The sequence below is a fragment of the Oncorhynchus mykiss genome, chromosome 3 (assembly GCF_057628025.1).
Source record: "Oncorhynchus mykiss isolate SJ-2025 chromosome 3, ASM5762802v1, whole genome shotgun sequence".
In the NCBI taxonomy this organism is placed as follows: domain Eukaryota; kingdom Metazoa; phylum Chordata; class Actinopteri; order Salmoniformes; family Salmonidae; genus Oncorhynchus; species Oncorhynchus mykiss.
The window spans coordinates 60,100,781-60,114,807 of record NC_143024.1 but is presented as its reverse complement, the minus strand read 5'-3'; the positions used below and the strand labels follow the sequence as shown (position 1 = coordinate 60,114,807).

General features: G+C 41.4%; 1 protein-coding gene across 25 annotated transcripts in view; it reads left to right on the top strand.

Annotated features, from left to right (window-relative positions):
• The window catches only part of grb14 (growth factor receptor bound protein 14), a 46,118-nt gene that overhangs the window by 13,688 nt on the left and 18,403 nt on the right, over positions 1–14,027 (top strand). For 17 of the 25 annotated variants that reach the window (XM_021597097.3, XM_090229719.1, XM_090229715.1 and 14 more), the window contains one exon: positions 10,904–11,060. In XM_021597097.3, the coding sequence (XP_021452772.1) occupies positions 10,904–11,060 (157 nt within the window). Of the gene's footprint in view, positions 1–5,818; positions 6,129–7,046; positions 7,298–9,809; positions 10,510–10,903; positions 11,061–12,200; positions 12,323–14,027 lie in introns of those variants that run through there. The other 8 variants (XM_090229727.1, XM_090229723.1, XM_090229725.1 and 5 more) reach the window with 7 other exon arrangements.

Genomic DNA, 14,027 nt, shown 5'->3' with positions numbered 1-14,027 from the left:
AGGAAAAAAAACCTATCTTTTGAATTCAGGCTGTAACAACAATGTGTAACAAGACAAGGAGTATGAATACCTTTCTACCAGCACTATAGTATAGGGCTCTGGTCTTGTCTGGAAGTAGCCTAGACTAGCTAGCAAGTTAGACAACTTCTTTCGCTAATTATCTTCAGCTGGCCGGTGTGGACCGTGGCAAAGTTGGTTTGCCTTTGGATACAATTGATGAGGGCAAACCAATTTTTTAAAAATCCATCTAGACACAATACCCCATAATGACAAAGCGAAAAACGGGTACAACAAAAACAAATACCAAATTTACATACGTTTTTAGACCCTTTGCTATGAGACTTGAAATTGACCTCCAGTGCATCCTGTTTTTATTGCTCATCCTTGAGCGATCAGGGGAGAAGGGCCTCTGTCAGGGAGGTGACCAAGAACTCGATGGTCACTCTGACAGAGCTCCAGAGTTCCTTTGTGGAGATGGGAGAACCTTCCAGAAGGACAACCATCTCTGTAGCACTCCACCAATCGGGCCTTTTATGGAAGAGTGGCCAGACGGAAGCCACTCCTCAGTAAAAGGCACATGACAGTCCGCTTGGAGTTTGCCAAAAGGCACCTAAAGGACTCTCAAACCATGAGAAACAAGATTCTCTAAACTGATGAAACCAAGATTGAACACTTTGGCCTGAATGCCAAGTGTCACGTCTGGAGGAAACCAGGCACCATCCCTATCGTGAAGCATGGTGGTGGCAGCATCATGCTGTGGGGATGTTTTTCAGCGGCAGGGACTAGGAGATTAATCAAGATCTAGGGAAAGATGAACGGAGCAAAGTGCAGAGAGCTCCTTTATGAAAACCTTCTCCAGAGTGCTCAGGACCTCAGACTGGGGCGAAGGTTCACCTTCCAACAGGACAACGACCCTAAGCACACAGCCAAGACAACGCAGGAGTGGCTTTGGGACAAGTCTCTATGTCCTTGACTGGCCCAGCCAGAGCCAGGACTTGGACCCGATCGAACATCTCTGGAGAGACCTGAAAATAGCTGTGCAGCGACGCTCCCCGTCCAACCTGACCGAGCTTGAGAGAATATGCAGAGAAGAATGGGAGAAACTCCCCAAATAGAGCTGTGCCAAGCTTGTAGTGTCATACCCAAGTAGTCTCAAGGCTGTAATCGCTGCCAAACGTGCTTCAACAAAGTACTGAGTAAATGAGTAAACTGAATACTTATTTGAATATCATTTTTTTTATACATTTGCTAACATTTGTGAAAACCTGTTTTTGCTATGTCGTTATGGGGTATTGTGTGTAGATTGAGGAAAATCAGGCTGTAACGTAACAAAATGTGGAAAAAGTCAAGGGGTCTGAATACTTTCCGATTGCAGTGTATATCAATATATATATTTTTTTAAACACATTGTCCCACAGTAGTGTATTAAATTATTAAAGATATAGGGATTGGACTAGTATGGTGTGTGCAATGGTGCTAGTTGCCGTGACAATCGGAGTAGCCACTGCTTGTACGTGATTTGACCAGGTTTTAGTGTGATTTACTGTGATTGGACTGAATGCCCATTCGGAGTTGTACTGAGGCCCTTTGCTTGACATGCCATTGTTTAACATGGGTTTTAAAAGCTTTTCCAGTCATGAGAAAGCAGTTTGCCTGAGCCACTGTCAGCCGTGCTTTTGCAGTGTCATGGCGCATTTGCATATCCAAAGCGGCAAGTCGTGACTGCTATGGGCAAGTCGACTCTCACGTCAACTTCAACCAGCACTCTCCAAGAAAAGCCCCATGCTCTGTTGTGCATCTCTAACACATGGTTGAGTTAATTTGTTATCCGTTTATATTGTGTTTATCATTTGCCCGTGTCCATTTTGTAGTTCTCGATCATATGTTGTACGGGCGGAACCAGTTTTAAGCGTTAAACTATTTCAAATGCTCTTCAAGCGAATTCATTAATGTTGTATAGACTATTATTCAAATACCAAATGTCTTTGGGGATGTGATAGTTGTTTAAAAATAATTGCATTTTTACATCCAGTTGTTATTGTGGTGTAGACACTTTCACCACTGATCATTACAATCTTTGGGTACATTACATACCGCGTAGTGGCTGACACGGAATATAATGTTTAATGTTGAATCGCATTTGTTAAATGATTGTTTTCACATGATTTGGGTTTTAACTCTGTGCATGGAATGTGCAAAATGTTGTCACTTATAAAGACAGAGAGGGTTACATGGGCTAACGGCAGCCAGCGATTAAGAGGGCAGATGTGGTGATAAGGGGAGTAAGTTTGATCAGTATCGGTCCTATAGTACTCCTGCTCCCTCAGCCATATCACAGCCACTTCTGTGACTACCTTGTGAAATAGAATACTTATGCACTTTGGAGCGTGACCTCAAGTCAGATCCCATTGGTAGGAGCCATGTCCCCTGTTATTGCCATGTCTTTGCAGCACCAAGGGCCCTCAAAAGGCTAGCACAAAGCCCTTCAATCCATACCATGCTTGGCAAGGTGTGCAAGGTACACCCTATGTTTGTGTGGTAGGGAACGTGGTTATGAAGAGCGTCCTATTGGTAAATAAAGCTCTTTACGTAAAGCAAGTTGTTCCATGACACAGCTACTTGCGTACCTGTCGTATTTTGTCATTTGTAACACCTTTATTTGTAAGGTATTGGTGGTTACATCGCAATCCAATTCAGTTCATTATTATAATTGCATAAAGATTTGAATAACATCCATATCATTTTATAGACATCCATAGTAGAAAGTGCATAATATTGATGTCAGTACTCCTCAGAGGCGACATAGATGTCATACAACAAGGGCATATGTCCACATGTATTCTGGTGAGAGACTTTTAGGTGTACAGAACTGGTAGAGTGGAAAGACACTCTGCTTGGCCCCTCACCAGACAGACAGGCAGACATACCCCCCCCCCCCCCCCTGCTTCCAGACAGTGTTGGTGTTCAGTTCTGCCTTCTGACTCAATGAGAATGTCTGCTACCAGTCTGGGGCTATCACTGTGTCATATCACAAGGAACCTATACCTTGTGTACACATGTCTAGGTGGACGATTTATGCTCTTATGATTTCAGGTCCGGCACAGTCGAGTCAAACAGGATAGGACCATATAAGAATGACCATTGTTTTTGTGTTATAAAATAATATTAAGAGCACATAAATTGCTGTAATATGGATGAAAATATCAATTTGAATGTACAGTTTACTGAATGTACAGTTGAAAAGAAAGAAGTAGGATAGCAGTGTTTCTGTTGCAATACCTCGCTACAAAGGTATTCCTGCGTATTTATTGACCTGCATTTTCTAGAGTTAGTTTTCTTTGCAGGCAGTGTGTGTGTGTGTGTGTGTGTGTGTGTGTGTTAGTTGTAGTTTTATTACTAACTAGAGTTTTATTTGTCTGCGTGTGATCGCTGTAGACTGGCGAGACTCAGGCCTGCTGCTCAGCTCTGGGAGGGCCTGCGGAGGGTTCTTGTTTGAATCAAGCCCTGGTCAAGAACAGAGTGTCTGAGAGCCGGCTTTGTTATGAGAGCTGCGGAGACGCCGCTATCTATCTGGCTCCATTAATTCAGATTCATTTTTGCACTCTAGGATAACTAGCAGCGTCTGCTTGTCTGTGCTCTCAAGACGATGTGCTGCGGTTCCAGATAAACAGAGAGCCTGTGAGCTTGGGAAGGACTTCTCGTCCGTTCTCATGAGGGGAAATGTATGAAATTCACTGCTGTGCTGCCTGCCTGCCAACCTCCCCACCCCCCCACCGCTGTCTGGTCTGGGAGGAAGGAAGAAGGGAGTGTGCAAGGAATCCTCCCTCTAAACTGTGGTGCACGGTCTTGATTCTGACCTGTTTACTGTGTTGTACATTTCATGCTCTTTCAATTAGTACATGTAGCCGGATAATGTATTGAAAATGAAACGCAAGTTTTTATTTGTTGAATTTATATACCAATGGGGCCCTGTGTGGCATGACAGGGTTGTGGGTTCGATTCCTACGGGGGGACAAGTGCACTAACTACTGTAAGAGCGTCTGCTAAATGACTAAAAGGTCCAATTATATCTGTTTGCCTATAGGATGTGGTTGATTAAATAATTGATCAGCCCTTTAAAATAATCCAAGCATTTTTTTTTTCTAGTCTCTTTTGTTTCTCATAATATAGTCAGTGTATTATCTTCTCACTGACGTTGCCTTCTCTGCTTGACATTTTAAGATTGATAGGAGAGTTTGGGCTTGAACGCTGAGCTTTGCCCCTGCTGAAAGAAATATGTAGCAGAGCCGAACTGGCCTGTGCATGTGTGGTCCGTATCTAACAATGCATTTCTGGGCACTTTTCGTCTGTGACCCATTATAGGTCCTAGCTAAATGCATTACTGGGTTTTATGAAAAGAGATCTATCTAGCACTCTTGGATGTTTCTAGTGTCCTGTGTTCAAGGACATGTTTCTGCTGTCCTTTTTAATAACACTTAATTAAGAAACGCTTGAATTTTTCCAACAAAACCATAACATCATTATCAAATTCCCCTTTTACCTCAAACGTATAAAAACAAGTTCATCAGCAGTTAGCATTTGGCAGAATAGTTAAAGGAGCTTGTATAATTGTTTAGCAATGTAGGAATTCAAATGGATGTTTTGTCAGGGCCAAATCCCCTTTTCCCCTTCGACGATTTCATTGAAGACATATTTATTTAATGTGTAACCAGGGTTGGTTAGTAACAGATTACAAGTAGCGGGGATTAAGTAATCCGAGTAACTGTAATCAATCCGGATTACTTTTTCTTTTAAAAATGTGTCATTTGGATTACAGTTACATTCTTAAATACAGCTGATCACATTTGGGAGTACGTCGTGTAAAATTAGGTGGAAACATTTATAGAACTTTGTCAGCGTTACTGACACTGTGTAACTCCTCTTTATCAGACCATTGAGAGTGACTTTAATTATTACATCATTAACTCTAATGCGTACTGTAGCAGCCTGCTCCTACTTCATAAAGACTTCTTTGTTCATCCTTACAGTAAAACAGATGTGGATAATGAATTGTGGCAATTGTGGCTGTGGGAACAACTTGGTGCAGATCTATTTTGAACCCCCCCCCCAATTCACAGCCTACCAACCACCTCTCCCCCAATCCTCTCTACTTGCCTGCTGAGATTTGTTTCATGCACAGATTTTCCTTGCTGTAGTGTTTGTATAGATATTATATCAGCCATGCGCTATTATCCATTCCCTATATTTGCACTTAACTTACTATTTTTTTTACGATACGAAATTAAATATGGAAATGCCTTTCAAATGCGATTTGATGGGTAATATTGTGGACGCATTTGCAAATGTACGTTATTCTAAAGTTGACAACATTTCTACACCATTTGTAGTACAATGATATCATTGAATATACCAACATATATTCTTCTGGTAAAGAAGAAAGAGGTGCCAATGCTACTAAAGAACTGGCCATTGATTACCCTCAAAGTTTTCATTTTCAACAACAACAAAAATAAACCTCATGTTGCATTTGTACCAATGGAAATACAGTCCCTGAGCTGCTAGACATGAGCAACTACATTACTATAGATGATACAGTACACCTATTAACTTTTGTGTACCATTTTTGAACCTGATATATAAAGTCATTTTCGCTTTCGCTGACCTTCTGCATTGTAACTATAGTCCTCATTGGAACTATTTTTATCAAGAGCTGTTTGTGGCTTGATAAAGTGGCTTTCTTTGAGCGAGAGAGAGAGGGGGGGGGGGGGGGGACGACAACGTTTTAGTTTTCCAAGGACAAAGGAGGAGTTTATTGTTCAGAGATTACTTCTGTCTCTGTCTCACACATTCAGTGTGCACGATCTCACTGTAGAAATATACTGTGCAAAGTGCATTCTATAGCACACAGTAGAATCACTTTCAGTCGAGAGGCTTCTGAATATTTAGATATTAACATTGTGATTATTGTTTGGTTTTTCTAAAAAATAATTAATAGAATACCAGTATTTACAATTAAGATATATGGATACATTTCACCTTAGTTGTTGTGTACTGAAGAACGAAACATGAATTTCAATACGAGGAGAGTCACCTTGCCTGCCATTACTCCACTTTGTCTTCAGAAGCGGGTAGGAAATGAGCCTGTAACCTTCCTCTCTTTTGCCGCCATGTGCATGACTTCTGCTTTCTTGAACTATCCTAATTGTGTCCCGTGTTAAATACGAACACTTCGATTCAACTAAGCATAGGAGTGAAAAAACCATGTGTGGGCAAGTCGTCGGCATTTCTGAACCAGTTTGACTAGGAGAAAGAAAAGGTACCTTCAGATCCACATATCTGGTAGTTTGGACTTGATCCTTTTGGAATGTGCTTCAGTCTTTTTTTTTTTCTATCACTTTCCTTATCAGTCGTCACGTTTTCTTTACATTCAATTCATGTATTTGTCTTCGGTACATATTCCCACTTTATTGCTGAAGTACAGTAGATGGCTGTCATTAGAGGGCCCATTCGTCTCCCGAGGTTAGCTACAGTAGCCTCCTCTGTTTGTGGGTTTTTGTGTGTTACTAGCTGGCCTACATTTTGCACCAGAAGCTTCCGTCGATCTAGCGGGTTTTATAGTAGCGGCAAAGTCATGTGCTGAAATGTTGCAGTCCGAGCACTGGTTGACGTTAAAAACACAATTGTGTCCACGTATTTTTTTCGAAAGGCACAATGAACTCCGACTACCAAATTGTGACGATATCACTCTTAACGATGGATGAACCAACAAGTGATTTGGAATGCAAAACATCTGACAGCTTGAGATATGTGTCTATAATTGTCTATAAACCTGTGTGACAGAAATGACACTAGAGTGAGCCATTTCAAGGTTCTATGTGAGCCTGTTGCCTGTTGAACCACTCTTGAGAAGCACCACTGTTAAATGGGTAAAAGGTCTGTCCTAGCATTATTTATGGTCTTTCAACATATTCTTGGTTTGGTGTCCTGAGTACCTGAAGATTTATTGTTGAAATAAATTAAGCATTAACCAGACCCATGAAATGAGAGGTTTGGCATTACGTGGCAGAAACAGAATAGACGGCTGCACAATGTTGAACCTAAATGCCTCAAAACGAGCAGTAGGGCAAAGAGGCCCTTGAGTAGCAGCTTGACCTGCTGTGTCCAGACAGACAGGCAGTTGAAGCTTGTGGAGGAGTAGCCTGGTTAACTGAGCTCATCCAGGGCTTTGCCGTAGTGAAGGGCACTGTGGATGTACAGTGGATACACACTGAATCGAGCTGTGGGAGTGGAGTTCAAGGTAAAAACCAGTACACGCTAATTGGTAAACCGGTGTCTGCAATCTTGTCCTTGAGATAAAGAGGACTTATAGAACGGTCTATGCTTTGCTTAACAACGCTATATTTAGGCCAGCGTAAATGTCTTTCCTTTCTCAATAGAAGACCATTGAGACTCGGCACATCATGTTCCTTTCTTCCCGGAGTTCTGTACATTTTGAATGTCCTCCAACGCGGCTGTCGACGGGGAAGGACGGGAGTAGAATTTGGGTTGCATTATAGTACTGCTTCATAGCTCGTAGCACTGCTTAGCTCTGTCATCACCATTATCGTTGTCACTGTTGCCCAACTCCTATCTTATTTCCCTCGGCCCTTTTCCCTGTCAGCCCCTGCACAGGGTATGTCATTGTTTTAAGTTTCCTCGGTTCCAGAACGACTGTAATTATCTGAAGTCAATCATGGGCACACTTCACATTTACTTTGGACCGAAATGCACTTTGGTATTTAGTTGCACAGTTCCAGAATCACTGTGATTGCACTCGGCACTATTTTTCACTTCAACTGATGCATTAAGCAGCCCTTATATATTCAAACCTCTTTTTTTTGTAACATTTAGGTGTTATCTTTTGGATATAACGACGAGAATAGGAAGGACTTAAGTTGTCATAAAGTCCGTGTAGAAAATAGCGGACTTTATCAATCTTTCTAGGGAAGGTTTTGTAAAGCAACCGCAGTAACTACCTGTATATTAGTAGTATGACACTTTAGAGGAGTGAGTTTGGGAGTTGGCGTTGTGGTCTGTCGAAATAAAACCAAGTGTAGGTCTGCACATGGAGCAGCATGGCTACCTGATGAATGCACCTCTTTGTGCTCGTTGACACAAAGTAGCCGTTCACAGCAGCATTTTATCTGGCCTCGCCGTTAATTTTACTCCCTGGAACAAGTGATTTATCATGGATACTGTAGCTAGTCACTTCAACCCTAGTTGAAACGTCCAACATGCGAGGATCAAACCCATATAAGAGCAGTCTTAGGCTAGTGTGGGTTCAGACTGTTGAGGGATTTGTTAGATTGAACTAAGCACTTTATTTTTGCTGTTAGCGAGTTGTGAACTTTTGCGGTCTGTGACCTTGTATCTCCAATTAAGAGAGTAGCTCACCAAATGAGGACCGAACCAGAGGATTTTGTTGCGAAGTGTTGAATGTCTTTTAAAATTTTTTTTTTTTATTTTCTCATCAAATATTTGCCCAACGCTCTCTAAAGGATGGTAGACATTGTTATTCATTAAAGAGATATGCAGTCTCTATATGGAGCTCTGCAGATCACCCCAAAGTATAAGGACATACAGGCCAAATTGTTTCTCTTGTTAGGTATACAGAGACCGAGTCCTGCATGCAGTATGCGTAACACTACAGTCATTTATAATGCATGTGTAGCGTTCTAATAAAACAATTAACTTTAAATGAACACAAAATGTTCTGTCAGCACAGTTCATTTATACATTTTATAAAGGGCTTCAATGTATTAAAATATCCTCTTGGCACAAAAATGTTAAACCTAGTGTGTAAGAGCGTTTCATTCCAGTGTGTTTGTGTTGAGGATAGGGCTGGCACAATTACCGTGTAACCGACAGTTATGGATGAAGACGGTCATGAAAGTAAAATAACCTCCATAACCTTAAAAAAAAAATGAAGTCCCGGCATTTGTGCGGTTAAGTCAGTTTCTGCGGTAACCTGGACTCTTAACGCGATGAAACTTTGTCGCTCCTCGCTGAAATGAGCAAGGTGTTGTAGAAAACGAGCCGTTGGTTGTCTAGGCTATTTCTATGGCAGCACATGCTGTCAGGAGCGTAGGAGATGATATTTATTTTGTTTATCATAATTTGTCATTTTTTTATGACCGTCACAGCCGGAGTAATGCACTTAAAGCTTCATCGCCCCCTGACAAACCCTGCCCTGTTACTCATGAAACACAATCTTTTTTTAGAGATTTGATTTGGCAAATTCTCAGGAAGTGACTTCCACAGAGGGACACAACTGGAATCCTGCCTAGATGCTATTTCCACAGCCTGATTTTTAGGCTCCTTCACACTCCATCTCTTTTTCCTGTTGTCATTTCTACCACTGGAAATGCATTTCAAGCATTGTAATGGTGTGTACAGTACAGTAAGTACACTGGGCTTTTTGATTATTACTGTCCTCAGCTTTCTAATGTGAGTGACCTAAGAGTTGCTGCAATGTACAAGATGACTACAGTGTCTCATTATCATTAGCTTGTCTGTCTGTACTGTACAGGCCACCCACTAAGGGGACATTTGGCTGTTAAAGTAATCCCAGTAATGCAGTCCCTTTAGCTTTTGTTAGGTACCTACAAAGGGAAATCCTTTTTATTTTATTTTTTTTGTCTTGTAAATCTCGGCACCGACCTGATTTAATCACTAGATCGTCTACTTCATTGTGGGGTGATGTCATAGCTGAAGGTTGTGATTCGCTGCGGGCTCCTTAAGGGCACTAACCCCAGCGCTGCTGGAGCACTGTGACCTCCTTTCTCTCCACAAAAGAGGGCTGGAGCGTCCTGCCCAACCGATCCGCCTTAAACCAAGACCCAAGCACACAGAGGCAGCCAGCTGATCTTTACTGTGCCTCTCTCCCTCCCCCGCTCCCCGCCCACCCCTGTCAACTTTAGACAGAGTTGACCCAACTAGCATTACATTTAACTAGCACCTTTTGTAATTGCTTTTGAGCTCATGCAGGGCTTTATGCTAAGAACTCGACTTGCCATGGCTGTGTGAATAGGGAGGTGGGGGCGAGCCTTGTGACTCTTTTCTCCTCCTCCTTCCTCCTCCTCCTCCTGGGGTGTGTGGAGCAGAGCAGGCTGATCCTGGTCTCTTTTTACTTGAGGAAAAGGTGGCAGGTGATTGGGCCAGAGCCTCGGTGACATATATCTGTGGAGTCAGGAAAACGCTGTGATCAGAGGCAGCTCTTTCTAATTAGCTCAGTTCAGCTCCACTGCAGTAAAGAGAGCGAGGGAGAGCTCTGCTTTTCGCTTCCCAGCTGACACTGACTCGCTGCTCTGCTTTTTTTTTTTGTTCTGCTCAGCTCTGCGCTGTCTGCCTGTCTGGTGCATGTTTCCATGTTCCTCACTAAAAGCCTGGTTTACAATGCTTTGCACTCAGCCCTACATAGGCTGCAGAGTTGGCTCAAATTCACACGTTTGCTTGTCTCCCAACAGAGGGGTAAGTTGTGATGTTAGAATGGATTTGTTAGTAACTTATTTGTTGTTTTTGTTGAGTTTCTCTGTGCTATTTTTAATGCAGAACTGTAACATAACTGTTGTGAATGGAAAAAGAAGAAAGATAATTGGAGCAGTAGTTCAGTACTTTGTTATGGACACATTTACTAACTTCTGGGAGAATTTGGTGCTGTTGTGTGGCTTGGAGAACATTTTGAAAATCCTATGCATTTGAAATTACGCCTCCCTACCCTTATTTCTTGCCTTGTTGGTTATTTGTAACGTTTCGATGTGCATTTGATATATGTAAATGTTATTTATATATTTAATGTATATATTTTATATCATACAAGATGTAGTTCGTGTCAATGTGTTTTTTTTTTCTTTCTTCACTGCAGGTAATCAAAGTGTATAATGAGGACAATACCAGTCGAGCAGTAGAGGTTCCCACTGACATCACAGCCCGGGACATCTGCCAGTTGTTTGTCATGAAGAATCATTGCATTGACGACCACAGCTGGACTCTGTTTGAGCAGCTCTCTCATCCAGGCATAGGTAAAAATGTCAATGCAGTACATCTTTATTTATCCCATCAGAGGCAATTAAGAAAGTCACGTCGGTATCTAATCGACACATTCCTCCACATATATAAACATACATTATACCTGATTGCAGTGCCTTGCAAAAGTATTCAGACCCCTTTTGATTTCTTGACATGTTATTGTGTTACAAAAGGGGGATTCAAATGGATGTAATGGTCATGTTTTGTCAACAATGTACACAAAATACTCTTATGTCAAGGTGGAAGTTTGTTTGTGCAACGACTAAAATATTGTCGTGGCATAAGTATTTAGGCAATCCTAAATTAGTTCAGGAGGAAAATGTGGCCTTAGAAAAATCACATGAATTACATGGACTCACTCTGTGTGAAATAATAGTGGTTGACAGTGTGTTTTTTTTTTTTTTTTTTAATGACCATCCCTTCCTCTGTCCCCCATTTATACAACATCTGTAAGATCCCTCCGTCAAGTATTGAATTTCGAGCACCGATTCAACTACAAAGACCAGGGAGCTTTTTGAAAACCTCATAAAGAAGGGCAGTGATAGGTACATGGCTAACCAGAACAAATCAGACATTGAATATCTCTTTAAGCATGGTCAAGTTAACAATTATGCTGTCGATTTTTTTATAAATGAAACCACCCAGACACATCACAGATACAGTCGTCCTTCTGAACTGAGCTGCAGGACAGGAATGAAACTGCTCAGGGATGTTACCATGAGGCCACTGGTGATTTTAAAACAGCTAGAGAGTTCAATGTGATGGTAGAAAACTGAGGATGGATTAACAACATTGTAGTGACCTAAATGACAGAGTGAACAGAATAATACAAGTATAGAGAACATGCATCTTGTATTCAAAAAGGCACTTAAGTAATACTGAAGAAGAAGAAAGGTACAGCAAAGGAATACACTTTTTGCCTAAATGCAGAGCTGAATGTTTGGTGCAAATCGAACACAACACATCACTGAGTAACTGCCTCTTGATTTTCAAACATGGTGGTGGCTGCATCATGGTATGGGTATGCTTGACATCAGCAAATACTGGGTAGTTTTTCAGGATAAAATGAAACAGGATGGAGCTAAGCACATGCAAAATCTTAGAGGAAAACCTGCTTGTCTGCTTTACACCAGAGACTGGAAGAGGAGTTCCCCTTTCAGCAGGACAATAATCTACAACACAAGGCCAAATCAACACTGAAGTTGCTTACCAAGAAGACGGTGACTGTTCCTAAAAGGCCAAGTTACCATTTTGGGTAACACTTTATTTTAAGTTAAACATGTGACACTGGTAGTTTATAATTGTGTATGTAAGAAACTAATAAGGTATTTCCTTGTTATTACTCATGTATTATACCTTAATTAAGTATTTTCTTATTCAAACACAAGGCATATATTACTGGTCAATCATTAATAACTTAATTGTTAGCCATAATAAAGACATGTTAGTTGTTAATTAATAGCACTTTACACCAGAAACATACTCTTCGTAAGCTGTCTCAATATGGGACTAATAAGGACATACATAGTACCTTACAATGTGTTCCCTATTCTGAAGTGTGGCCACATGTTTAGTTTCAGCATTTTTTTGGGACAGAAGAGGCACACCTCCCCACATAAATTATGACATATAGCCAACAAATCAAGTGAAACATTTCACATAAACAATTAGCATCTAAACTTCCATAGTGCATAGTGTCTTTTTAAATCAGAATTACCATAATATTAGCACTCGTGGCAAGTGTATCTATGGATGTTTGGTGACTAATTATTTACGTAAAACGTTGACTTGTGCTGGGATTCAATCTGATCGTGCATTACAGCATGCTTTACTTTTACAGGTAATTTAATGCTAGCCTTTCCTGTAGACTTCCAGTCATTGTGCTAATGCTAGTTACTAAAGCTAACTTCCTTCATACTGGACACTAGGGGTTGGAACTGGTTCAGGGCAGTGGAGGCTGCTGAGGGTTTAGACCCTTAAGGTTCCTGCCGCTATCATCTGACCTATCTCTGACCTTTTTAACCTTTCTCTCCTCTCTGGGGAGGTTCCCATTGCTTGGAAGGCAGCCACGGTGTGTCTTTTATTTAAAGGGGGAAAACAAGCTGATCCTAACTGTTATAGGCCAATTTCTATTTTGCCCTGTTTATCAAATGTGTTGGAATAACTTGTCAATCATCAACTGACTGGCTTTCTTGACGTCTATAGTATTCTCTTGGGTATGCAATCTGGTTTTCGCTCAGGTTATGAATGTGTCACTGCAACCTTAAGTCCTAAATTATGTCACCATTGCCCTTGATTCTAAGCATATGTTGTGCTGCTATTTTTATTGACTTGGCCAAAGCTTTTGATACGGTAGACCATTCCTTTCTTGTGGGCCGGCTAAGGAGTATTGGTGTGTCTGAGGTGTCTTTGGCCTGGTTTGCGAACTACCTCTCTCAAAGAGTGCAGTGTATAAAGTCAGAATATCTGCTATATCAGCCATTGCCTGTCACCAAGTGAGTACCCCAAGGCTTGATCCTAGGCCCCACGCTCTTCTCAATTTAAATCAACATAGCTCAAGCAGTAGGAAGCGCTCTCTTCCATTTATATGCAGATGATAGTCTTATACTACGCTGCCCCCTCCCCGGATGTTGCGTTAAACCCTCTACAACAAAGCTTTATTAGTGTCAAACAAGCTTTCTCTGCCTTTAACCTTGTTCTGAACACCGCCAAAACAAAGGTCATGTGGTTTGGTTAGAAGAATGCCCCTCTCCCCACAGGTGTTATTACTATATCTGAGGGTTTAGAGCTTGAGGTAGTCACCTCATACAAGTACTTGGAAGTATGGCTAGATGGTACACTGTCCTTCTCTCCGCACTTACCAAAGCTGCAGGCTAAAGTTAAATCTGGACTTGTTTTCCTCTATCATAATCGCTCCTCTTTCATCCCCGGCTACCAAACTAACCCTGATTCAGATGACC